Source organism: Gavia stellata, chromosome 11 (assembly GCF_030936135.1).
Source record: "Gavia stellata isolate bGavSte3 chromosome 11, bGavSte3.hap2, whole genome shotgun sequence".
Classification (NCBI taxonomy): Eukaryota; Metazoa; Chordata; class Aves; order Gaviiformes; family Gaviidae; genus Gavia; species Gavia stellata.
The window spans coordinates 2995839-3021524 of NC_082604.1; the positions used below are offsets into that span (position 1 = coordinate 2995839).

Here is a 25686-nt window from a genome sequence, read left to right on the forward strand (position 1 = left end):
CAATTTTCTCCAGGAACATGTCCACCTTCTGATTAAAAATGACCCAGCTGGTTATACTGAATACGCTTTGTTCACAGGTTACCCTACAGTAAGGTCTTTTTATGCTTCCTCATTTGATAAGACTGAGTGGTTTCGTTTTCTTGATCTGTTCTCCAATCTTCAGGGCCACGAGGCCTGGTCCCCTGTGAAAGCAGCAAGAGAATCCCCCCACGTTTGTACACAAAGCTGTCCAGGCAGGACTCCCAGGATGTTTCTCTGTAATGTGCTTGCTTTCTGAACTTTTTTTTTTTGCAACAAGTCTGTGTGTCTATAAATACAATCCACTCTTTACAGTAAAAAGTGTTAAAATGTCAAAAAAATAAATATCCATGTTACAGTAACTAGATTATTCAATAAAATACATCCCTGCCATTCTTGATTGAAATGCTCAAAGAGAATTAATTTCATTTGGACATTTTCCAGAGATTCGGGTTATTGCAAATCACTCCTGGGGTGGGAAGGAGAAGCATCTTCTCTTCCTGTAAAGTGTGATGAAGGGGAATGAAGTGGAATCTCAGGGAAATCAAAATACCAGTATCAGGAAGCTTTGGGGGAGATCTGTGTTACCAAGTAGCAGAGCTGCAGGGCTTATTGGTCCTGACCGTGGCATCAGAACACTCCCCTTCAGAAGAGTCACAGTCTGATTCTCCAAACTGTGCTGGGTTCTGCAAAGCAAAAAGAAAGGGGAAGACTTGAACAACATTCCTACGCTGCAGAGCAACCACACCATCCCAATCTGACCCAGCAGACAGGCAAAGGTCACCACCAGTAGAGAAGGAGAGATTGGCAGCACACAGGAGATAGCAACAACTGACAAGCACCCTACCAAAGGTCACGTCTCCCCTCAACGAGGGGACAGCAGAAAAATATCTGCTCAGAGCACCACCAAACACAGACGGAGTTATGAGAAGATGGTGCAGCAGGCTCTGCCCTACCCCTCCCAAACACTTGAAAGACAGCAGAAGGAAGAAAATCATTCTAGCTTCATCAGCAAGGCTGCCGATGGTTAAGTTTGAGGCAGACCATTTATATTGCTTCCGTTTCATTACCTACTTTATGTGCTATTTTCTGTCCCGCTTAATGCAACTGCAAATCCGATGGCCTCGCAATATCACACTCATCTTGACCGGCAAATTATGTTCAGCTTTGTTTGTGCTACTTTCCCCCATCTACTCATCCGGCCAAGTATGAGAAAGACCAGGTATTTAAGCAGTTGCTTTGCTGTAGTACATCTACCACAGCATTTCTTAGGCAGTCATCCAACTTTCTGGCCCTTGGATTCCTTTCCATAACATTTTTTTTTTTCTTTACTCAATTAAAGAGGGGATTGCTGAACTTACAACTCACCTCACAGCTGTGTTCATCTGCACAAAGTTTGCCCAGAGACATCTGAGTCTTGACTCTCCTCACAGCACACTCTTTGTCTGAAAGCCCATCAGACTGGGTGGAGATTTCAATGGGGATCTCTGGAGTCTGGGACAACATGTCCTCCAACTTCTCAGCCAACTCATCTTCCAGCTTGGTGGCCAGCTCATCCGGGCTGTTCGAATGATCGCTTGTGTTCCCCTCCTCTCCATCGGACACAGAGAAGTTCTCCGAGCTGAAGGTTGAGTAGGACTGGCAGCTACTAATGCAGCGGTGAGGTCTGCAAACCAGGAGAGTAGTTCAGCTTGTATCGCAGTGCCTCTGATTGCAAAGGAAAAGCAATTTCCTGGGTGCTGTGTTCGGCTACCCTGCTACAACTGGCCTCAACAGCCCCCACTCCTGGTGCCCACTCAGCCCTGGGTGAGCCTGTCCCCAGGAGCCCACTGCCAGCTAGAAAAGTTACAGCTTCTCAGTGGACAGGTTTCTGCGCACGCTCCCACTGCGCCGAGAAAGAACGAGCTGGCAAGCCAGCACAGCGTTACAGTTCGAACGTAAGGAACTCTTGATTCTGATGTGTAGCAAGGGTACCAAGCAGCTTGCTTTCAAGACATATATCACAATCAAAAACCTCACAACATTAGTAGTGCAGTGAATGCAGAGTGGCTGCTACATCCTTACACAGGTTCCCCTGGCAAACCTCTCATCTTCCCTGCTGAAGCATGCAACGCAGAGCAGATTTTTTCACCTGTACTTTTAACTGGCATCTTCAGTACGACAAGAATAGGGCTCGCTCACTGCCACAGGCAGCCTGGGCCGTTCAATCCTCTTCTCCCTAGCAGATACCGCTCAGGCGCAGTGCACGCAATACTGCCTGGTTGCTTCTCCACACTGGGCTAAGGGCTTGATCCTTCCAAAAACCTCTTTGAGCAAAACAGGTCCTATCCCTAGAAAAGGCTTTACATCAGCTCTCCAAGAGCTTCTTCCCACCCTAAGAACACATCTCCAGCTGAGTCATAACTGATCTGCAAGGCTGACAGCAAGAGCTCTGCAAAGTGTTAGGCTGCCTTTCACATCTTGGAGCTATGGAAATCTACCACCTTTTAAATGATTTAGTTCAAGATCCGCATCTCTAAATTCATCTGTTCTTATTTGATCTTGTCTGCTACATGTTCGTATTAGCTGATCTGCCCTGGAGCATATTTTTCTTTAACAGTCCTTTTTCCTAAAGAAAGGCTGTACTGTAGGGTTCAAGCTAATTCAGCTGGGAATATCTGCATCACCTGGCAGGGATCCCAACAGCCAGTCTAGAATTTAGGTATGTGCACTCAAAAAATAAGCTCACAGTTACTTGAATGTGGAAATCACCTCCTGCCAGGATTCAACAGTAACGGTACAAAATATCAGTTGACTGAACACGCCAGGAGACCATAACAGGTCATCACATTGAATTCAGGAAAGGCAATTTGTCTTGCAAGTTAGTAAATCACAGAAGAAGCAACAATCACACAAGAACCATATGATTCAAAAAACTCACCTCACCCAGCGTTCTATCTCCAACCCTAGGCAGGAATAATTTCCCAATAATCTGGGAAAAGTATGAGAACAGGGTGTGCAGACAGAGCCTGCTTTCTCCTGGCATACCTTCCTGGTTTGTACCGTTCAGCAAATCAGACTTTTGAGCTGAAGATCAAACCTGGATGACAGTGCTTAACAGCCACTGATGGATCTATACGCCATAAATTTAACATTATGACTTGTTTATATTTTGATTTCCACAGCATACCTTGACAATGAGCTCCACATCTGAAAATGTTTTGGATGGAAAAAGCAATTTCTTTTGGTCATTTTAAGCCCCCTGTTTGCTTCACTAGGTGTCTCTAACATGAATGTAAGGAATCATTCCTTGCCTATTTTCTCCACATAAATTACCATTCCATGCACCTCCAGTATTGCCTCTCCTCCTGCTAGACAAACATTCTTCATGGATTTAATCTCTTCTTCTATGGAAACCGTCTCTAACCATTCTTGTCACACTTCTCAGTACCTTTTCAAATTTTACCATGGTCTCTGAGCTGCAGCAATGAAGGTGGCATTCAGGATTCAAGCTGCAGCTGTGCCGTGGGTGTACACAACAGCAGACAAACTTTTATTTTCTTTGCTCCTTTCCTAACAACCCTTAACCTGTTTGCCCACTGGATCACTTCTGCACTTCAAGCAGCTGTTTTCATAAAGCTGATGCACCAATGCCGTGATCTCTTTCCTGAGCACAGGACTGTAAAGCCCGCTATTACATCTGCTTAGGTAGGAACGCCCCCTCAAGTCTCTTATTTTACAGGCACCAGCACCAAATTTGATCTGCTGTTTTGTCACCCAGCTCCTCAAGCCTACTCGAATCAATTAGGAAGATGCTGGAGTCAGTCCCCCTGCAGCACCAGTTAATAAACAACATTTGAAAGAGTTCACAAAGGGTCCCAGCATTCAGTAAGTCTGATTCTGGTGAAACAGATGCAGCAGCTTATTTTTATAGGCTGAATAACGTTATCAAGTGTGATCAAGTTGTGCTACAAACAGCCTGCAAGCAGAAAAGCTGTGCTGGAGAAAACATCTCAGAACAGGCTGAAAACAGTGAGTGAACACGGAGGATCACTGAGAGCAGATGGGAGGCACTGAATGTGACTCTGTTCCACAGTTTCAATGCTGGTGTGCAGCTGCTATAACAGTTCTCCTCCTGAGTTTTGTCCCGCCAAAGAGAGATTAGAGTGAATTCACCTTTTACCTTTGTCTACGAGGAAACTCCACTTCACTGTCTACTTCGCCCTCTTCCTCTTCTGAAGAGTCATCACCGCTCTGGGAGAAAACAAGGACAAGAACGATATCACATTTGTGAAAGAACAAACATGCAACTCCATGGTTGCCCCTTGGTCCTCCAGGACAAAGTCACTGTGTCAACGGGCTGCAACAATCTAGATAAGAAAAGAACTTGTGTATCAGTGAAAACTGACTCAGACATCTTCTTACCAGGAGATTATTTCAGGCAGTCTTAGTGCTGCCATTTCTGAATGTGGAGTGATTGACTTTGAAATACACTGGAGTACTTCAGCAGGCACTGAGTACATAACGTTCTGGATTTTTACAGAAGCAAATCAAGTAATTAGTATCACACTGAAATCCACATAAATTATTGAACTGATCTGGCACTCCCGGCTTTACAATTTTGACCCTTTTCTACATGACGCCATCACAAAGCAGGATGGTGGATAACACAGCCTTTGCTGGTGGGTTTCACCAACTAGAGAACATGAGTTTTCTTCCGTTATCTACTTCAGTGAGCACAGAACCTTTTATTCTCCTTTTCTCATCCAAATCTACCCCTTGCACTCTTGTTCTTTTTACAGCTTCCTTCTCCTGTCCTATCTGAACTGACAACATCAGGTTCAGACTCTGCCTCTATCTCATCCCATCCCCTTGTAATATGAGCTCCTCCTCCTCCCTTCATTCAGGGCCCAAACCACACTCTTGGTCTGGTATTCATCCTCTTTTCCTTCACTTTTCCACCCAGGCCCAGTTTTCCTGCTTTTTGAACTCCACTCAGACTGGTTCCTACTTCTCTCACCACCTGGATGGAAGCAGGAGGAACAAAGAACAACTCCATTTCTGTACAACTGTGCTGTAACATCGTTTTGACTCTCACAAAATCTTCACAAAATACATGAGAACTACGACTTTTGGTCAAGGGAGACAGTTGCTGGCAGGTACAGCAAAAGACCATAGCAAATGGTAAATGTCTGTTCCAAGGCACAGAAGTGCTACAGATTCTTAGTGAAACTGGTACATGATATTTAATATCACCAAAAGAACGCATTTACCCCTTCCTTTGTTTTGAGAAAGGCTTGAAAACATTGAGACTGTTTCAACAACAAAAATTCAGGAGACCAAGTTTCAGCTGAAACAAAAACTGGCTAAATTGCAAGTAACAGAGAACTAGGCCCTATCAAAACCACATTTGACAACCCTCATTATTAGCAGCACACTCTGATATGCCTACAGTACTTCTCAACGAAATTGACTTTAAAAGTATGTGCAGATCACCGAGCCAAGTTCAGATAGGCATGATTTCTTTAAGATAAAGTTGTGCATGTAACACTACTACTATGCATGTGGGAAACACGGCTTTGCTACTATCCTATATCCAGCCACCAGCCTATGCTACACACCTTCTTTTGGCAGAGAGGGAAAAGAGGAGCAAGCTTTGTTTTTTTTCAAATCGCTATGCTTTGTCCTTACCTTTTGAAGGGGTCTTGCTTTGCAAGGTAGCACTGAGGAAGCCATGTGCTGGGGAGTGCCTAGGGCGGACGCCGAATTACAGTTGCTGAAGCTCTCTTCCTCCATCTTCTCAATGAACTGCGCATTTTCGTATAGGGAAACAGACGTTGGTGACTGAGAATGGCTCATCCCCGTTTCAACAGATGACATCTGTACCTGACCACTGTCCTCTTCCCTGCACTGAAGACAGGAATTATATGGATCTGTTTTGCAACACTCCCAATGATCAGCTTTGCTTTCTTTGCTCTCCAGATTCCTTCGGCAATCTGCTTCCATGGCAGCGGAGATGAGATCGGGGCTGGAACCAGACATCCGCCTTTGCGCGTGGTTACTGAGAGGGCTCCGCAGCGCTGCTGCAGGGCCAAAGTACCTTAAGTTGTTTGCGCAGTTCGCAATATCTTGTCCGTGGGCATGAAGCCGTGAGTGATGGCCATGGGGATGGCTGTGGCCAGGTTGCTGCGGTAGGCCGGGATGATGAGAATGATTATGAGGTGGAGGTGGGGGTGCATCATCTTGCACTGGCTGGTTTTTCAAGATCCCTGCAAAATCATTGTAGCTGCCTTTGCTGTTCCCTCGGCGGTGACGTGGTTTACTGCGGTAGCGGCTTTTGCCACTCAGTGTTGACATTTTGGGACTTCCTGAGACTGGTGAACCATTGGATGCTGCTTCTGTGCTGGGTATGCCCTCTGACTTCAGTAGATCTGGCCTGAGAGACAGTCAGCAGAAGTTACACATTAAACCGCAAACTAAGAAATGACATCGGCTCAGAGCCAGGATGAAGAGGCAGCTGTAGCCATAAGCACACTCAGCTTTCTAAAATTGACAGGCTTTCCTCCCCTTCAGCTGTTTGACTTCTGCATTTAGTTTCCTTTGATCCTCTCCACTCAATGTCCTTTCTGTTCAGCCCATCATGCTCTACACTCCTTTCTTGCTGCTTTCTTCCAATATCTGCCACATACTCTCCTTTTCCCGCTCTTATTTTGATGCTCTGCTCCCAAAATAGCTCCCTCCTAAGACCTTGGTGTAGGGCATGTCCCTTGCTATGTGCATATACAATGCTCCACACAATAGCGTCACAATCTGCCAATGGTTATCAGCCTGCTAATTTCAGAAGCACATGTGAATATTATTTCAGAAGTGATTATTCACTGTTAATCAGGACTCTCTAACTCCTGAAATCCCAGAAAAGGAAAGAATAAAACAGAAAGCTCCTCTGGAAAAAAAAAATTTAAAAAATCTCACTTTCTGAAAGTCATGCAGAAGACAAATAGCTGAAAGGACAGCATGAATTCCCAAATCTCAAATCCCAATTTAATTCCTCAACAATGAATCCATCCTCTCTGATGACTGGCTGATTTCCACAATCCCTCACCCTACTTACTACCATTCAAGTCAAGGATGATCTAACTGCTCTTTGCTTGGACAGTTAGGAATTCAAGATACACATTAGATACCTCCTGTCAAAGCACCATCATCTGTGAAAAAATCATCTGGACCAAACGGTTCCAGAGAGCTGCCCAGGTAGCAGGATGGCAGGACTCATCCCTTCTACCTTAAGATAATGAAACAATTGTGGTTCTGAGGACCAGACCAGGCCCAAGAGTGAACACCCCTTTGGCTTGTCCCGTGTTGTCATCAGACTCAAAGGGAAGTAAGCTGCCTGCTCATCTCAGTGGGGATCTACCGCTGGTGCCTGGCACAGAACTAGGTTGTCGCTTCTTACCGTTTAGTCTGGCTGCCTGGTTTATGGGAGACCCCTTTTCTCTTCATCAGCTTCTCCACTGTATTGGGGTGGATTATTGGTCTGACTGGGTGGCGTTTGTAAGTCCCAGGGTATTTCTTTTCCACTGCTTGTTCCCTCCTGAAACATTGTGGAAGACAAAAAAAAAAAAAAACAGATCAGTTCTCTCTTTATCCAGCTGCAGCTCCTGCTGGACAGAAACCCAGCTCCACTGCGAGCACACTGCGTGCCTGTTTCTCAGCTATGGCTGGGTGCAACACAACATACTGTTCTGGGAAAGGACAAAGTCATTTTCTAAATTCTCTCTGCAGAGATCAGGCAATTGGAACAGGGCCCTGGCGCGCAGTTCAGAAAGAGCACTGCTTTTCTCTTTACAAAGGGGCCAAAGATGCCAACACCAAATGGGAAAGGTGCCTTTCTCCCAGGCAGTAACACTGGGTAAAGATACGTGCACTAAGAGGTCTGCAGTAATCTACTTTTAAGGGGCCTCCCTCTGCTTGCCAGCTCTTTCTTTACCCTGTAAGTTTGTCAGGGGACACTAAGTCTACAAGTACTACTATGCAGTTTAAAAATGAAGCATTGTTTTTTTTCTCCTGTACGGATATTGCCACATGCATGGCATGCCATTATGCCCAGAGATACATACTTTATGAGCTCCTTCTCACGGACCTCCAGCTGCAGCATAATAGCGCTGAGCTCCATGTATAAGTTATTGGCTCGCTCCAGCTTCCTCTCATAGTGTTCGCGGATATCCAATGCATGTCTGAAAAACAGAAAAGTCATTATTCAACAGTCTGATGTCCACGGACCAAGAGAGAAGAATAAGGAAAAGTACAGGTGCTTTAGGAAAACGCCTTCTACAAGCCAAATTTGCCAGCTGCATTGCACTGAACCCCAGACAGAGCTAACAGTGAATGACAATTAAGAGCTTGATACAGCAATGAATCATTATATGATTTAGAAGGCGTTTAACAGTCTTGAAAGAGCGGCAATGCTTCCACTAGAGAAGCTGCAAATGCCTCACATGCATCCACAAGCCCTTTGGCCGAGCCCTGACCATCCTGTTTGCATAGAGAAGGGGCTAAGTCAGCTTCTAAAGACACAGGGAAAGAAGTCATCTGTTTGTATTTCATAAAAAGCAATATGCCCCTACAGCTCTAGTATAGTTGCAGAAGACATCTTGAACCACAGCGGAAAGATGTGACCATCAAAAGCTCCCTAGGGCTAGGGAACACTGATCGGCAACTACATCAAACTGGCTGAACAAGGTTTCCTTTGGTTTCTCAGGTTTGACATAGAACTGCTTCTTGGTGTTTTATGTTTCTCTGTCATAACTATATTTACAAATTTGTATCACAGAAGATAACACTTCCCTTTCTTAAATAAACATTCTGCTTTCATTTTTAAGTTGGTCTAATGTTCCAAATGAATTTCAGTGGGCTGATAAATCGGAGTGTGTTCACTTCTCTGGAAATAACTAATCCAAAGAAAGTATCAGGGCAGAGAAAGCTCACAGCAAACTGCAAGATGCATTTTCGACTGAGATGGATGTACCTGCTTAGTGCTGTTATCACAAACACCAAAACTCAGGCAGAAATATTCCCTGGTAAACACACAAGCCTTTGCCTGTCTGGCCTGGAGGAAACTGTTCAGACTGCCTAAGAGAGTTTCCACTGTTTCTCTCTCTCTCTAGGTTTCCATCAGCCAAGCAGTGCTCAAGGCCTAGGGCATGCCCGTGCAAACTTCAGTTTCCGGACTCACAAGGAATTTAGGCTGCCCGAATTTATGCCACCAGGAATACTGAGTCCTGTTTTGGGGTCCTCAGCACAAAAGGAGCGTGAAAACAGGCAGGGGCTGGAGCACATGCCCTGTGAAGAGAAGCTGAGGGAGCTGGGCTCATTCAGCTGGAGAAGAGAAGGCTGGATGGGAAAAGTGAGCAGTAAACATAAAAGACCGTCAACAGACCTCAGCTCTTCTCTTCGACGGCGAATCAATTCTTCATCTAGCCGGTGGATACAAGTTCCTTCACTTTTAATTTTCTCAAAATGTTTCTTCACTTCTTCTCTCCATTCAGCCTAGGAAAGCAATCTACTTTTAGGTATTTACAAAGAATTGGGATCGCTAGTTGCACCAAAGAAAAACTCTTGGGCAACGTTCTTTGTGTCTGCAGAAAATTACAGGTTTGGGTTGAAAACGTGTTTCTGTCAGCTGAATTATTTTGGGTAACAACATTGCTGCATGTTTCGTTTCAGCATTTTCAAATGGTATTTCCAATTTTGTGCTCCAATTAGATCATTTAAAACATATCTGCATTTTCTAAAAAGTACTTTTAACAATTCCTAAAGCTCTTTTCATCCTAAGACAACATTTTCTTCCCTTCTGCCATTTAAAGTAAACAGAAAGGCTTATGATTTGGAAAGCTATATTCATGACAACGATGACTGTCACTAGGGTGATACTAACTCTATTTGCCCTTTGACGCCCTGCTTCTTGCAGCTTTAATAAATGCACCCACCTCCTCACATACACCCCAACAATGTACAGATCCTCTGTACTGGAGGCAAGGTTTCATTTTCATTCCCTCCTTGGGAGCCGACAATAGCTCGCTGGGTAGGACTCAGAGGAATCTCTAAGAACATCCTTCTAGATCTTCCCTGAAAGTCCCAGAGTCCCTTCAGTGCCCTGTAACAGCATTTTGTCCCACTGGCTGCCCCGCTCATCTTCACTGTAAATGCAATGGTTCTGCCCTCAGCAGCCTCACGGTCTCCTGTACAACAGTACTGGGAGGACAGCTGGGAGCAGAACATCTGAAGTCAGCAGTCTCAGGGAGGAGCAAATGAGACAACGCTGAGTTTCTGACTAAAGTCGGCAGATGTCTCAGTTTGTGAAAGCCTGGGTAAAAGCTTTTCAAATACCCATCAGTTTGCTTCTCCCCAGGAATCAAATTGCAGTCATGGATCCAGACTTTTGCTGTACTCGATGCAGCCTCCGAAATCAGATCCTTGGAGCTAGCTCTAGTACTCATGGGCTACAGCCATTCTCCAGTTACCTGTGATTTGAAATAGGTTTCCTGAGGAGTAGCCAGCACGTCAGCAGATGCGATATCCAGGTGCATCAGTGTCTGCCGGAAGGAGGGACGATTCCGGGGCTTGCTCTGCCTGGAGCAAAACAGACAAGTACCCAAGCATGAGATGAGGTTAACATTGCTAGCTTCTCCTACCCTTCTGAAAGGGTTTCTCACTAGAACATACTCTCTGAATTATGTAGCTGACAGATTAGACCAAAGGAGCTTTTCTGGTTTTCTCTTTTGCTGAATATGAGTTTATTGTGCTAGAGTTGTTTTGAATTCAGTTTTTGGTTTGTGATGATCTATTCTGAAGAAACAAGAGAGATGAAAACCGTTTAAAATAGGAAAATGCGAATACAAAGTCCAAGATAGGATATGAACTGAAACTGTTCCTAACTGCTTTGTCAAGAAGAAACAGATCTCAGTTATCCCATTAATTTCCAAATTTTATAATGGAAATACTCAATCTAGTAGAAATGATAATTTACATTCAAGGAAACAGGGCATTTATAAACACCAAATGTATCTATGTTGCCACGTAGTACATGCCTGAGCCTACACAGTGTTGTAACGCACTGAACATCTCTGTAAGATCCCATTCAAGTACAAAACCATTTGTATCTTTGAGAAAAGAGACCAGTACTCCAGCTTCTGGACTGAACCCACCAGACTTGCTGCATGGATGGAGCACTCAGGACAAGAAACAGCTTCTTCAGCCACCTCTCCCCTACAAACCACCTACTTCCACTAGATGGGGATACCAGTGTACGTACTGGGTGTTCAGAGCTGCACAAGCTGCCTCCTGCCCTTTGCAGCCTTGCGCAGAAGCACGGCCAAGCAGAGCACGTCTCAGCACTGATACTGCAACAGCATGACCTGCTGCAGCTTAGGGTCAGGGGGGTAAACACCCGCTTGAAAAGATCCATAAATGCTCTGGCCTGTTTCTCCCTCTGTGCCATCGGAAAGATGGTGGGTAAAACTCATGGCGTGGCAAAATGCTGGAAGAACACTCACACTCTGTGTCAAGATGCAATTACAAAGACAAAGCATTAATGCATAACCCAAGACCAAGAATTTCAACTCTAATCTGGCACGTGGAGGAAACTGAAAGCATTTGCCATATCTATACCTGTAAAATCCTGGTTTCATACAGAAAGCTCGAATTTCTCTATGTCCAGTTCAAAAGCCAGCCACTTACAAGGGGGCTTCAGAGTGGAAAATCATTTCCTTTCACTCTGGAGCCAGCCTCAAGAAATTTTACTCCTACTTTCCTTCCAGCTCCTTTTCTTTTCCCACAGAGCTACCTTTTATCACCTACTTTGCTACAACAAAGCAACCACCTCTGTGAAGGCTACTGAAGATGACCTTCATGCTGCCTGCTCCTGATTCACACTGGACAGGCAACTCAGGGGTAACCACCACCCTGCTGGGGCCCCCCCATCAAGCTCTACACCCCCACTTCTCTCCTGTTCAACTCCTTCCCCCTCACTAGCCTGTCTCAACAGCGCCTGCCCACTCCCTCCCCTGCCCCGTCCACCCAGCAAACCAGATGGGTCTCTTCTTACTTCCTCTAAGCTCCAAACGTCCTTCTGGGACCCGAGCCTGCTGCCACAAGGAAGCAGAATCCAAAATGTTAAAACTGATTGCTTTCATGACAAATGTGAGAGTATTTAGGGCCCTCTGCTCCGGGGTCAACACTCCCACCCTGACTCTGGTTTCATCGGTTTTACTGGGCATCTGGCAAGAGCTGGGAGCCAGCCCTAGGTCTGTGCGGGGTTCAGGCTCTTACCAGGTCTGCTTCATGAGGATTTTGAAGCCATCTGGGCAGGTGGAAGGGACGGGAAGGTGCAAGCTGTTACTGCCCACTCCCCAAATGATGGCCGAAGAGTCCACGTCCTTGTAGGGAATCTCTCCCGTAAGCAGCTCCCACAAAACTACCCCAAAGGACCTGATGAAGAAATAAGCCAGGAGAAAAACTTCTGTGTGAATTCAATTTAACAGAAACATCTGAAGCTTGGAAAAAAATCCCTTTTTTTGTCAGGTATGTCTGATCTGAAATTGCAAGTAGGTGCAACGGTTTTTATATACTGGTTTTTAACCAAGAGTAGCTATTTCACACACCAGGTAACTCTCCCTCCTCTGCCCCAGCACTGGGCTGAACACCAAGCCACACTGGTTGTCACCCACCCTTTCCTATTTCTTTGTAAGATTTTAAAAGTCCTGAAAGCACGTTTTCTGTATAGATTAAGTCTTATTCCTCTTAAATGAAAAGGAAAGTTAGGTTTTCTGAGATAGACTTTTGACTGTTTTTACTGGTAGTAACAGATCATCTACTACTGGACAGACAGAACTGATAAGTGTCTTAACAGAGACAACACAACAAACGTTTTGTGGGTTTTTTACATTTCATATAACTTTTTCTTCCCCTAGCCAAAAGCTCCCTCTGCTGTCACGTGTACTCCTAGGTAAGAGTTTCATAGGTTTGAGACTCATCACTATGACGACTGCAACATAGAAATTAAGAAACAAATGCAACATGCGTAAGTGTCGGTATCAGAAGCACATGGAGTCTCATCTGATACTTCTTTTTTGTGCTGAAGCGAGGAAGGCTAAAGAAAGAAAAAATTAATTAAGAGAACTTTGCCTGGGAAAGAACCTCCTATTACAAGAACTGAAAGATACAGGTAAGAGAACTCACGTTGCTTCTCTTCCTTAGTGAAACGATCAGTGAGGACCAAAACCTTAATTTATAACCGCAGTTATTTGTCTTATTTACAATCTTCACTCAATAAAACAGTAAAGAAGTAACAAACCAGTCAATTCAGAGGTAAGCAAAATGCTGCCGAGAACCAACCCCACTCCTACTGCACGTTAACACCCAGGCTGCGATACGAGGTGACGTACGACCCTCTCCATTCCAAACCCAGACGTATCACCTTACTTGCATGCCCCATCCTTCTGTGGGACACCAACCCTGCCAAGCTTGGTGGCAAGTCAAACCAGGAGAAAAGCGAGAAGTGTGTTTCTGGCTTGTATGAACATCAAGTTGCTTTTATTAAGTACAGAAGAATATCTAAGGGACAAACTGCCTGGGTCTGAGCAACCATCAGTCAGGACACAGAACTTCATGTGAAAAACGTTGCACTTTCAAAGCCCATTGGCTTCAAATCATGTGGGGAAAAAAAACCCCAAAACAAGCAGCATTTGAACATTTTTTCTCTTGAAATCTTTTTTCCCGCAGGCTGCAGGAAAGCAGGGATCCAAGTGGTTGGACAGCCTACCAGGAACCCCCATCTGGTTTCAGCTTTGTTATGATTAAGAACTGACAAAGGATTTTCAAGACTCCTGATAAGATTATAGATTTATTTTTTTAGCATGCTGTTAAAGATGAGAGAGAGCAGACGTCTAAGCAGCTTAGGAACTGTTCTCATTTGTTGTCAGCATTCATGAACATTGCTTTTACTTATCTTGGGGGAGGAATGGATGTCAAGGAGGAGTCTGAGCATTCCCCACTGCAGCGGACTGAAGAGGAACTTGCACCAAAGGCACCTCTAGGTTTGCACCAAAGAACAAAATCTCTAAGTCACTGAGGAAAGGAGTAGAGGAGTGCCCACAGCCCTCAGAGCAGGGCAAGAGCTGGTTTTGATGCTCCACACAATATTCCTGAACCTAAGCCACTCTGAAGGACAGAAAGCTGAGGGTGGAAATCCAGCACCATTCCTCCTCATGACCTTGTGATTCAAAGGGAGGAGCTCAGAAGACAAACGGTGAGTGTATTTTCCTTCCAAAACAACCCGAGAGTTTCTCCTACAAGAGCTGGCTATGCTATGGCCTGCTACATCCGCACAAAATGAACACGCAAAACACTGCGGGCAGAAGAGCTGAATACCGCAGATTACAAGACCTTCCCTTTCCCTACAGGAAATCTTGACTTAAAGTCATGACCCAGCTCCGAGCTAAAACACCAGCAGCAGGCTGCTGTCTGGCTCCACTCACGCTCTAAACCACCCACAGCTTCGACCTGCAGCTTCATGCTGCGTAAGGGAGGGGACAGCATTTGAAGTTGAAAAACCACAAGAAGGAAAATTCATCCTGGCTGTAGAGCAGGGAGAAGGCCATTTGTCTTGGCTACTGACATTTAATATGCAGAAATAACAAGATGAGGTTCCCTTGAGGACCCTGAAACCTGTGGAGAGGCATCCCAAAGGAGCTCCAAGGCTGAGTCCTCTCTCAAGCGTTTTTAATAGCACGGAGATCTGAACCTTTCCTTGTATTCCTTTGGACACGGAGTACATTTCACATGGGATGGAAGCAGGTGTTCAAAACTCTTCCAATGTGTCCTGGTTTCCTCCCTCTTGGATCCGGGGTTAGATTCACTGGACTATAATCCTGTGGCTGTACATATAACAGCCAAGCCCAGTATGCAGAAAGCAAAAGGTGGGCGGACCCTCCAAGCGAGCAGAGCAGAGGCCTCCCTACACCTCAAGCGTGGTCCTGAAGTGGGTAGAAAGCAAGTGAAAAATACCCTGGCTGCAGAAGTTGCTGAGGGGGCCCTGAGCACCAGGAGTGGAAGAAGGTTCTGGCCTGAATAATGACACAGGGAAGAACCGTTGCATTTGCTTACTGCAAGACACAGATAGTCTGCACGGAGTCTCATTAGGCACCTTCAGATCTCACCACACAGCTTTTACACACGTATGTCATTTCTCCTTCCGTTATAGCCCATCGTTCAGTAACGAAGTTCAGGGCACTAGGCAGATGGAGAAAGGAATAGTCCACCACAGAGCAAACTATTCTCATGCCCAGGATGAGAAAAGAGTGCTGAATATGTAAATTGCTGGAAAACCAAGTAGCTAAACAGAAGGTGAAGATACTTAAACATTAATACTACTCACCAGATATCCACCTTTTCAGAGACGGGCTCATTGCGTATCACCTCTGGGGCCATCCAAGCCACAGTTCCCGCAAAAGACATTTTGGTACTTTTATCACTGAGTTCTTTAGATGTACCAAAATCTGAAATTTTTACTGCATCTGTGTGTGTAACTAAAACACTGGAGAGAAAAGAAAAAAAATAAAAAAGAAATCAGCATTTTGCAGTTTTGCTTGTAAGTCAACAGCCCCTGGGAGTAAATCTCTTCTTAATCAACACGAACGGTTGATGAGGCCATGCTGTTCACAATTCCAGTACAAGAAAAAAGATTATGCATTTTCACCAATGAAAGCACTCACTTTCTTTGGGGTGGTTGTGTTTTGTGCCTCAAATGCATTTCTAAATGCTACAAGTCAAAATCAATCTTGAGAAAATTGCAAATTAACAAGTTACTGAAGATTCACTGTATCTGGGGACGTTTCAAAAGTTTAGTAAAGCTGTACCTTTAACTGCGCTGTAAACCATCTAAAAGTATTATCTTAACACACTGTCACAATCATGTCACAGGCTAAAGGGCTGATAAACATCTAGGGAATAAGAATATAAACAGCCAGATAGTTTTAGTCAGAAAGCAACAGAGAAATGAGAAAGATGCATTCCAAAAAAACCAGGGAAATAACAAAAGAACAAATAAGAAGGAAAAATATAAAAGCAGAATGCAACAGAATACCCCACTTTCAAAAAGGACCAGACACCGTCAAATCATTAGAAATATTTCCTGACTGCTACTTATCATGTGAGATACTGGTAAGATTTCCAGTCTTGTTAAATTGCAGCACAGGAGGGGAGCGCCAACAAGTTTCATTAGTTTCACTCTCATTAGTTTTGAGTCAACACGGAAAAAAAATAACGGGGCTTTTGACCTAACTTTAAACTATTCCTCAAGAAAAAAAAAAAAGACAATGACAACTGGGGCACAATTAAGTAGCTAGAGACTCACTTTGGTGACTTGAGGTCTCGATGGATGATTTTGTGAAGGTGCAGATAATTCATCCCACTTGCAATCCCCGTGGACCAATCCACAAGCAGCCGAGGGGTGACTTTCCGCCCTGCTCGCAGGACTTCGTAGAGCTGTCCATGTGCACAGTACTCCATGATAATACAGTAGCATGGGGCTTGAGTGCAAACTCCCCTGTCAAAGAAAACACACAACTAGTGAGTATCACAGAGTAGAAATCCCAGAGCAACTCTCAAAGGTGGCAATGAAGGGGCGGGAGAGTAACCTGTTTACTCTGCCTGGGCAAGCCTCTGCTAATACCTCCTGACTGACCAGGAAGGGGAATGTGTCCTGCATGCCTTGCACAGGAGGACAACAGAGGTGGGTTTCCTTCAACTTCCACACCTGCGGATTTGTAGGGTTCACAGCAGGCGTTTTGTGAGCCCGCGTGCAAAGTGCAGCATTGGGTGGGAACGGTGTCCGTAGCTTTGTTTTCACAGCAATGTGCAACAATTTGAGAGGTAGTATAACTGCCCATTTTGTCCCACAGACAGCTTAGTCCCTGGATTTTAGAAACTTGGCCAGGGTACATAAGCAATATCCCTGCATAAAGGTACATTTCTAACAAATTTCACAACCTACTTGAACGCAATGATGTTAGGATGTTTGAGTTTCCGCAAGTGCTTGATATCCGTTTCGTTCTGATCTCTCACTTTCTTGATGGCCACCTCCTCCGCCCGGAATTTTCCCAGGAAGACGGCTCCCTGCGCACCGCTGCCCAGCCACTGCAGTTCCGAGATCTCCTCGAACGGGACCTCCCAGGTATCTAGGCACAGGCAAGCAAAGGAAACAACGTAAAAGGTCAAGACCACAAAAATGTTCTGCTGCAAGGTCACACCAGGACAGCACCTGCCACCTCCCTTGCTAAATCTCAAGGTGGACTTTTCTGGGGGTGGTAGATGGCATCTCCTCCCAGCACAGGCGCGGCTGAGGCACACACCGTACATGCTCAGCCCCAGCTTCCCTTTCATCCAGCTCCTCTCCCCTATCACAGTCGCCTCCAGTCTGTTCCTTCCATCCTCCCAGCTGCTTTTTCAACCGCTGACCACTCAGGTGAGCCACTCCGACTTGGCAGGCGGCAACTGAGCATACCAGGGACACTGGATTGGCGATTTAGGGAGCAGGTCCTCTACTCCAAAATTTAATCGATGATGGTATCTTTTATAAAGTACATGACTCCATCGAAAAGCATAGATGAGAAGAAACATTTAACACTGACAACTGACGAAAAAAACCCCTTGAGGTTTTTTTCCCCCCGAAACAGGGCAAAAATAGGAAATAAAAGGGAAAGTCAGAGGTGGCAGGTTATAAAATGCAGAGCACCAAGTTACCCAACACAAAGCACATTAACTACCACCACCAGTCACAGAAACAGGTCTTTCCCACACCAACATTGTGTATATCAGTGTCAAACAAACAAAAAAAATCTTAGGAGATTCCTCCTCTTAGTTACCCTCATGCATCTTGTAGGGATACTGCCAGAGTGGTCCAGTAGCACAGTATAAACTGTTTCAAGACGGTTGTACCCACCAAAACAGAAAGCCTTGTCTGCGAGTCACCTTGAAATTCCCTTAACATCCCAGGAACAGCAAGATAAAAGGCAGGCAATAATTTATTTACCGTAACTCAATAAATGTGTAAGTTCAGAAAATAAACTACTTAGCAGCAAAAACAACAAGTAACGCACTGATTTCGGAAAGAAAAGCAAGCTGCACCTCTACAGATCCCTATTTCGGATCACTACAAAGACACACCTTCTTGTTTCATCCAGTCTCTGAGCCATTGGGGTGTTCCCAGGGCTGCAACCGGGATTATGCAAAAGTCTCCATTTTAGATACTGTCACCACTGAAGGCAAACTTACTTATATACCCAAAGTGCCTCTGGACTAATCCCAATTCAAACCTTTCCCCCAAACCATTCCTGCAACAGTCGGACACTAGCTGGATGTCGACTGCTCTCTAGGCATGGCCAAGGAAAGCCAGCTCCCACCCCGAGCCAGAACCCAGCGCTCATTCTGCTCACTGAACTAGAAAAAAAAAAAAAAAAAAACATCGTTAATCTACAGCCAAAATTTCCTTCAACTTGGCAGGGCAAAGTTCAATCCTCAGCACATGTTTCTTCACAGGCACAAGTCTATTTTTCATACCGATACATCCGCTTGCAACCTTACGTTGTACAAAGATATTAAGAGAGCACATGCAGCTCTCAACTGAAACGCATTATAACTAAGCAATCCCAGTAACTGTGGATTTGCCGCAGATGATCCCTATCCTCGATTTTCAAGAATGCCATGACACTGTGAAGGTGATATTGCCTGCCAGCAAATGTGTCCGTTGGTATTGAAGCAAGAAATGCCTGTCCGTGTAAGAACCTAAGAGAAACGGATGCATGAAACATGCTGTGACCGCTATCTTGACCACAGGACATTCAAGTATTTTAAAATAATAAGCGAACAACTTAAGTATTGTGACAAAAAATTGCTCATAATTGGTATTTAATTCTTTAGACATTTAGACATGTAAAGACAGTTCTTTAGATACGGAAAATAAAAGAAAATAAGGAAATTCATAAATAAATTGAGAAGATCTGTATTTCTGTTTGATTCACAAATGCATTGCTTCTGAAAGAAGGTGGCAAATACAGTTGATTTTTGTGTTTGTGGAGGAACAGTATTTTTACGTGGGCAACACTGAAACTATTCCACTGTACTGAAATAGCTGTGTCTTTACATTTGAGAAGACTGCCTTTCCTGTACAAGGCGCGCAACGTCGTCATTTATGTCCCTGAAGTACCCAAAGTTTGTGAGCAGTAATGGGTAACTACATTGCTAGCATCTAGGAGCCCTAATTATCTCTTAATATTATCTATTAACCTCTGCAATGGCAAAGGCAGAGAGAGAATATAAACAAAGTAAGCAAAAGTTCACGCGCCTCCTCCTGCAAAGCCATCTCGTGTTTATTTGATAATATTTATCCCTTCCCATATCCCACTTGCACCCTGATCATCAAGGGCACGATACAGGGAAGAGGTTTCAGTGTAGCAACAATCAGTGAAACATCCTACATCTTTGGGAATTTCAAGAACAACGAAGAGCCAAACCATATGTAACGTGTAATGCAAGAGTGGGAAAAAAATCCAGAAAAACTCTTTCACTGTACAGGAGCATGTTACTACATTTCAAGACAGCCAGCATCAGCAATTCGTTTGGCTCCCATAACATATCAAGCACCGAAAAGCTTCCCAAAGAAAGTGATGCTGGGGGAGAAAAGCACTGGACTACATTCGGTTGAAAACCAGGGTTTGTTAGCGTTAGTGGTGCAAACCTGCATTTTCTATTACAACCCAAACCCACCGATTAAAAAATACATCTAGATTACCCTGTGTATGTGCTCCCTACGGCTCCCAGGGACCACCCGCAAGGACAACAGGCTGACAAGGGTCAGTATTACAAAGTTAGTCTTACCAGTTCTGCAGAGGCACAACGGGCAAGGTTGGAGAAGAGAGGACTCGACACACCGCCAGCTGAATACAGCTGAAAGTTGAGACCATGCACACCGCCCGGACAGCAGGTTATAAAGCTCTCCCCGCTGCCTGTACGGACCCGTCTGGAACAGCCCACAATACCCTGAAGCAAAGACCGGTGAATTACGGCTGTCCCAGCTACGGCACATCTACACACCGGGTACAATGAGAAACAGCACACGAGAGGTGATGCCAAGATCTCCGTCATCTTATCCAACAGCTTGAAACAGAAAAGGACTTGCATAAACCAGCAGCAAGAACTTGGGTGCGTGGCTATGATGACTAACCACAGTTAAGTCAAAGTGCCTATCCGGAAGAGTAACACCTCAGATGATCAGCAGGGTGCAAGGAGACACGTCTGGACACACTAATCAAGACTCGACTGTACTGCCAGCCTTGTTCAAGAAGTCCGTTAACACTGCTCAGCGAAACATCCTTTGAGTTTGCCCAGACTTCAGGGCTTGCTACAGCTCTCCTAGCACCCCCCGCCTCCTCCAGCAGAAGAGAGACGAGGATATCTCCTACCAGGATGGAGCAGTTGTTATTCCAGACTCTTCTGGGCTTAAAGAAACTTGTGGGATGGTTCACCTAAATAAATTAAAGTGTAACAGCAGCAGGAATTACGCAAGAGCATGTGTTTCTAAGGTGATTAAGAACCATTTGAGTAGAATGATGGGAATCTATTTCCCATGGGGAAGAAACGCAGGAGCAGCCTGAGCCATTGAGCCAATCTATTTGAAGCAAATTTTTGCCTTTTGCCAGCGCTGGCTGCTCGCCAGCATTGGCATTACGACAAGGAGCATCTCTGGTTTACAAAAAACCCACTAACACAAGCACATTTCGTAAAGCACCTTGCTCTCCAGGTTCACACAAAAATGAACACGATGATGGTAAACACATAACCTGTGAAAGGGAAGGTGAAAGCAGCTCCTGAAGACAGACTCTTAATCCAAAGGCAATGGCTCGGAAGTCTAATGAGTCCGTAGAAAACACAAACAAGTCCTAGTATAAAGTGCTAGAGTCCCAACGATCCAAATGAAATAACTGGTAGACGCAAATTAAAGAACTAAGTATATCTCCCTGAAACCACTCACCAACAGCCTTTAGAAACCAGTGCAAACAACTGGAAAAACACAGTCAGGAGTGATTTTATGGGTCAAACCCAACATATTTGAACCTCAGATAATCAACTGGCAGCCACTGAGCAATACAAAAGCAAACACTCCCTGCAGAAATGACTACTCACCAAGCAGGTAGAGCATTGGGTGGGAATGGTGTCTGTAGCTAACAGCAAACTGCAAAGCAGCCATGAATCTATGGCTCTGAACATGCTCATGACACTGAGAACAGCAAGATACTTCTGTGCGTACAAAGAGGAGCTCTGCGTGCACCCCCCAAACACAACCACGCTCTCAGCTGCTCATTTTCATTAGTTAGCGCTTCAATCTTTTTTAATAGTGACTTTCACACAAAAGAAAGTGTCCCCTGTGGGCCATCAAAGCACACATTAAACTGTGGTCTCCAATGCATCTGCTGTCCCAATTATATGCAAAATACGATCTCTTCTTCGCCTCGCAGGTAGCGTTCCTGAAGCTACCCATCCGAGTTTACAGGCACACGCAGGCAGGTGACGGCTCAGCAGCAGCCAGCGATAAGAAGTCTGACCTGGTGAGATAGCACTTGTATGGGATAGTCGCAGAATTGCCGGAAGCAGCCGATGTAACTCTGCATCTGTGTCCTTTCCTTGGAAAGTTTTAGCTTCACTTAAAATCACCAAGCATCCAAAACAAAGAAGAGTAACACAGACATACTGACACCATGCCTCCTTTGAATGTTATCCGACTGTTCTGACACTCGTTTTCCTTCCCAAGGAAGGCTCCCCAGCCAGACGCAGCCTCATCCAAAACTCACCATCCGACTCCACATATTGTGCAATCACCCCAATAGTCTTAATTCCCCAGGGAATTTTCAGTCACCTTTTTTATTTATAGGCTCAACCATGTGTGACATGCTGAGCTTACAACATGCAGACAAAAACTGAGAACCAACTTTGCCAAAGGATTTCAAACCCAAGTAAACTCTTGCTGAGCCCATAGGTCTGACAGACAAAGAGGCTGCTGCTTAGGAAGGCACCTGCCATTCTATAAGGCAGAGGTGCATTTCCCTGCTCGGAGTTATGAAGTGGAAACGACTGACCCTAGGAAGGAGAAGTAAGTTTATTTTAAGGCAGATTAATCCAACGTGTTATTCAACAGCTCTGCTCCCTCATATTAGGAACTGTTCCCCAACCCACCTCTGGGGTTCAGATATGAACCACTCAGATGGGTTTTCTGACCACCTATCTCCTAATTTGTCTATGCCAGAAAACATTTGATTAACACTGAGTCATGATCACAGCAATACAGGAGACTTCTACCCCCCGGTATAGTATGGTGGCCAGGCTGTTCCCATTTTCGATAAGCCTCAACCATTTCAGCTCCTTAATTCTAATGACAGCTTGTTCTTTTCCCATCTGCCACTTCCCTCCTGCTGTGCTAGGGGAGAAATTAGACACCAAAGGCAGAGCATACTCTGCTCTTTAGCTTTCAGTAACCCCTAAAGATACATATATGCGATTGGCTGGGACATTACTTATTCCCAAACTATGTATTTTTTTATATATATATATATATATATACACTCACCCACACCCCCATACATTTATACATTTACATTTATACATCTGAATGAAAAAGGTGTAAATAGTAAAGGACATATTTCTGGAAATATAAATACTGAATGATATTTTAAAGAGTAAAATTACTCCTGAATAAAAAAGCCCATAAAAGCTCATGTATTATGCCCATAGAAAAGCAATACTTCTGCTATTTGGTGGTCAACTGGAGACAGCCTTCACATGCACGTGCAGGAGTAGAAATGCCTATGTCAATGTTTTTCATCTGGCATGATGAAAATACTATGCCTATGTTTTTCATCTGGCATGAAAAAACTGCAGAACTGAAGTAGCTGGTACACTCCCTGTGTTCAACACAATTCTTTCTGATCCTCACTTAGACAAATACTTGGTTCAGATTCAGACCTTGTCACAATGGTCCAAGGCATGCGTCAGCACAGGCAATTGTGTTTGACTCCGTCACGAGCTGCCTTTGCTACAAATGATGGCTGTTGGCTGCACAGTGCAGGATTTCTCTTTGCAAACCCATAATAGGGCTGCACGAGACAAAAATGGTCACATGGGAAGCCGGGAAAAAGCCCTGGGTTGCTTTCCTCATCTTCACACATTGCCCCAGAACCAGTAAAGGTTTACTTCCCTACTCACCTTGCTGTTGCAGTTTATAGTCTGTGGAGTATGCCTTGCCTATGATGTTCCACACGGGCCTCAGACAACCGAAAAGTCCCTCAAGAAACCCACCGCTCCCACTGCCTGATCTGTTGAACTGGACTTTAACATCGTCCGCTCCACTGTTGCTCTCTCCATCCATAGTGTTCCTGTTGCCCTGAGGAATGGCTGTTTCAGACTCATCCTGCTCTCGCAGCTGCAGCACGCTGTTCTCAAATTGGTCCCTAGAGTCCTCGCTGATGCTGGTCAGCACTGCTGCAGTGACCGGGCTGCTCATGTTTTCGATGAGGTCTGCCTGCAGCAAGCCCTTCTCACGCACATCCTCTATGAGCTCGGGGGACGGGTGGTTTCCAGCGGGTGCATGTTCATCATGTAACCTACTAAAGTCTTTATCTTCACAGAAAGCTTTGCCGATCGAGGTTGGAGAGGAAGACAAGCTCAGGCGCTCCTGAGTACTGGCCATGATGCCGTGAGTGTGCATCAAGGAGATGGTCTGAGTTGGTACTTAGAGAATTAGTACAACACAATTCAGATGTGACACTTGGACCCAGTACCTGAAACGAGAGGAAAAAGAACAACTTTCAAATTTTTATTTAAGTATTTTCACTATGTGCACTTCCACAGAGGCGAGCTGATAATTAACTAGACATTCCAGACAACTACTGATACTTAGTAAATAATTACTGCCCTAAAACAAGCAAATAAATTATTCCAACAGAAACTCCACTCACACAGTACTCTCAGTAACCTACTGCAGGAATTGCCAGGTAAACAAACACCACAAGTTTTAAACAAAAGCCTAAAGGTCAAAACCCTGAAAGACTCTGCAGCAAAGAGCTGTTTCTTCAGGGTTACTATAGCATTTATCAGACTGAAGCTGACCCCCAGGTGTTTCCAGCTCAGGTAAGGTTCGAGTCCAGTCACCGCTTCTGGGTCTGGCACAGCCCACAAGCTCAGAATTCCTCTGCAAACCCTTGAGATGAGGTCTTAGAGAAACAAAGCACAGTGATACAGGTACCCTGAGTCCACCCAGGGACGGGTCGTAGCTGCTCTCTCAGAGCCCCACCAGGTTATGACCCTCCTGGTCCTTTAGTTTAATCCTTTCAAATTTTATGTAGCAAGTTATGTTACATTCTCTAACCACGTATGTGTCACCCTCGTAACGAACTAAGATTTGGAGAACTTCACGGGAACAGTATACCCTTGTCTCTGATCTCCCTCCTTCCACAAGCCTGAGGAACATCTCCTCCCACTGCTCTCTGCTTTCTCCCTCCATGAAGTTCCCTGGTAGGCTGCATATAAACTCAGAGCTGGCATCCCTTTTAATAAGTGCCCCCATCTTTTGCTACGTGCTCCACCGAAAAGACCCTTTTTCCACAATCCAGCGTAGTGTCACCTTTCTACAGAGCGGGGCTGCGCTGCGATAGCTGCCCGCTGCCACGGCACTTTGCTGGGGGACAGCCGCTTCCGAAGCAAAAGTCTCTAACTTTGCGCCAGAAGTAATTACGCACATTCAGCCTGTAACACGGAACAAAGTCCGATTTGAAATTCCATCTGAAGTTGGGGGGGGGGGGGGGGGGGGGGGGGAATGGCATTAACAGAATTGATTTTGTTAAAAAGGAAGATCGGTTATGCTGGGTGCAAAGTCCCGGGCTCTGCAAACAGCCACTGCAAGGAAGAAAGAGGTGGCCAGGTAGCACGCAGCCAATGGAAAGGGAACAGCTCAGTCCCGTAACTTCTCAAGACGAGGTCATTACAGAGATGAAAGATAAGAGCTTCAGCCCGGTGTATGAAAAGCTCATGCCCTGGGCTTCAGTCCCTCTCCAACAGCAGAAGCCACAAACGGGAACAGCCAGGAGCCTGGTTCGCATTCCTGTATTTCTGCCTGATCATATGGGGTATGCGTAAAAGCTTTATTAGAAGAACGTCATTTCGGTTGCGAACTTCGTTCTTTAAAAGAAAGCAAAATAGCAAGTGAGGCAAAAATGGCAGCACAGTCCCGACTAGTAAAGGAGCCGAGTTAGACTTGTACAGGCAGCTCAAGAGTTGGTTATTCCTCACCTACCTGTGGCCAGCGTTACAACGAGCGATCCCCCAGCCGTAGGGTGACTGCAGCAGTATGGTTACTACTAGTAGCAGTGGTTATATGACCACAGATTTTGTTGGTCATATAAAGAAGAAAAGGGAATCGTTTCAGACCTGAACAGAATTCCAGAAAAATACCAAAACTACTCCAATTCAGCCCTCCTGGGCACTGCCTCTGCTCATTTCCAGAAGTCTGAGAGAGACAAGTGATGCTTTAAACAGAAGCAAAATGTGACCAGTGTTCCGGCAGAGGAATCTGCTTTTCATAACACA

The 25686-nt window shown here is 45.0% G+C and overlaps 1 protein-coding gene across 1 annotated transcript; it reads right to left on the bottom strand.

The window, feature by feature from the left end:
• Nucleotides 1-602: 602 nt before the first annotated feature.
• Nucleotides 603-23809, bottom strand: MAP3K13 (mitogen-activated protein kinase kinase kinase 13). The gene is made up of 13 exons (XM_009808275.2): nucleotides 23308-23809; nucleotides 17048-17231; nucleotides 16409-16600; nucleotides 15431-15589; nucleotides 12325-12483; nucleotides 10518-10626; nucleotides 9434-9543; nucleotides 8115-8231; nucleotides 7451-7588; nucleotides 5689-6433; nucleotides 4181-4251; nucleotides 1387-1684; nucleotides 603-704 (listed from the first exon to the last, which is right to left on the bottom strand). Exons 1-13 carry the CDS (start codon nucleotides 23807-23809, stop codon nucleotides 603-605), a joined length of 2886 nt encoding a protein of 961 aa, XP_009806577.1.
• Between the last annotated feature and the right edge of the window lie 1877 nt (nucleotides 23810-25686).

What these genes read in the sequence shown, in the direction of transcription:
- MAP3K13 (XM_009808275.2), bottom strand. Translation starts at nt 23,809, where the DNA reads ATGCACACTCACGGCATCATGGCCAGTACTCAGGAGCGCCTGAGCTTG. An exon ending in AAGCAAGACCCCTTCAAAAG is followed by an intron (nt 4,252 to 5,688) that starts GTAAGGACAAAG and finishes GTTTTCTCCCAG; the next exon opens with AGCGGTGATGACTCTTCAGA. An exon ending in GAGTTTCCTCGTAGACAAAG is followed by an intron (nt 1,685 to 4,180) that starts GTAAAAGGTGAA and finishes CCTGGTTTGCAG; the next exon opens with ACCTCACCGCTGCATTAGTA.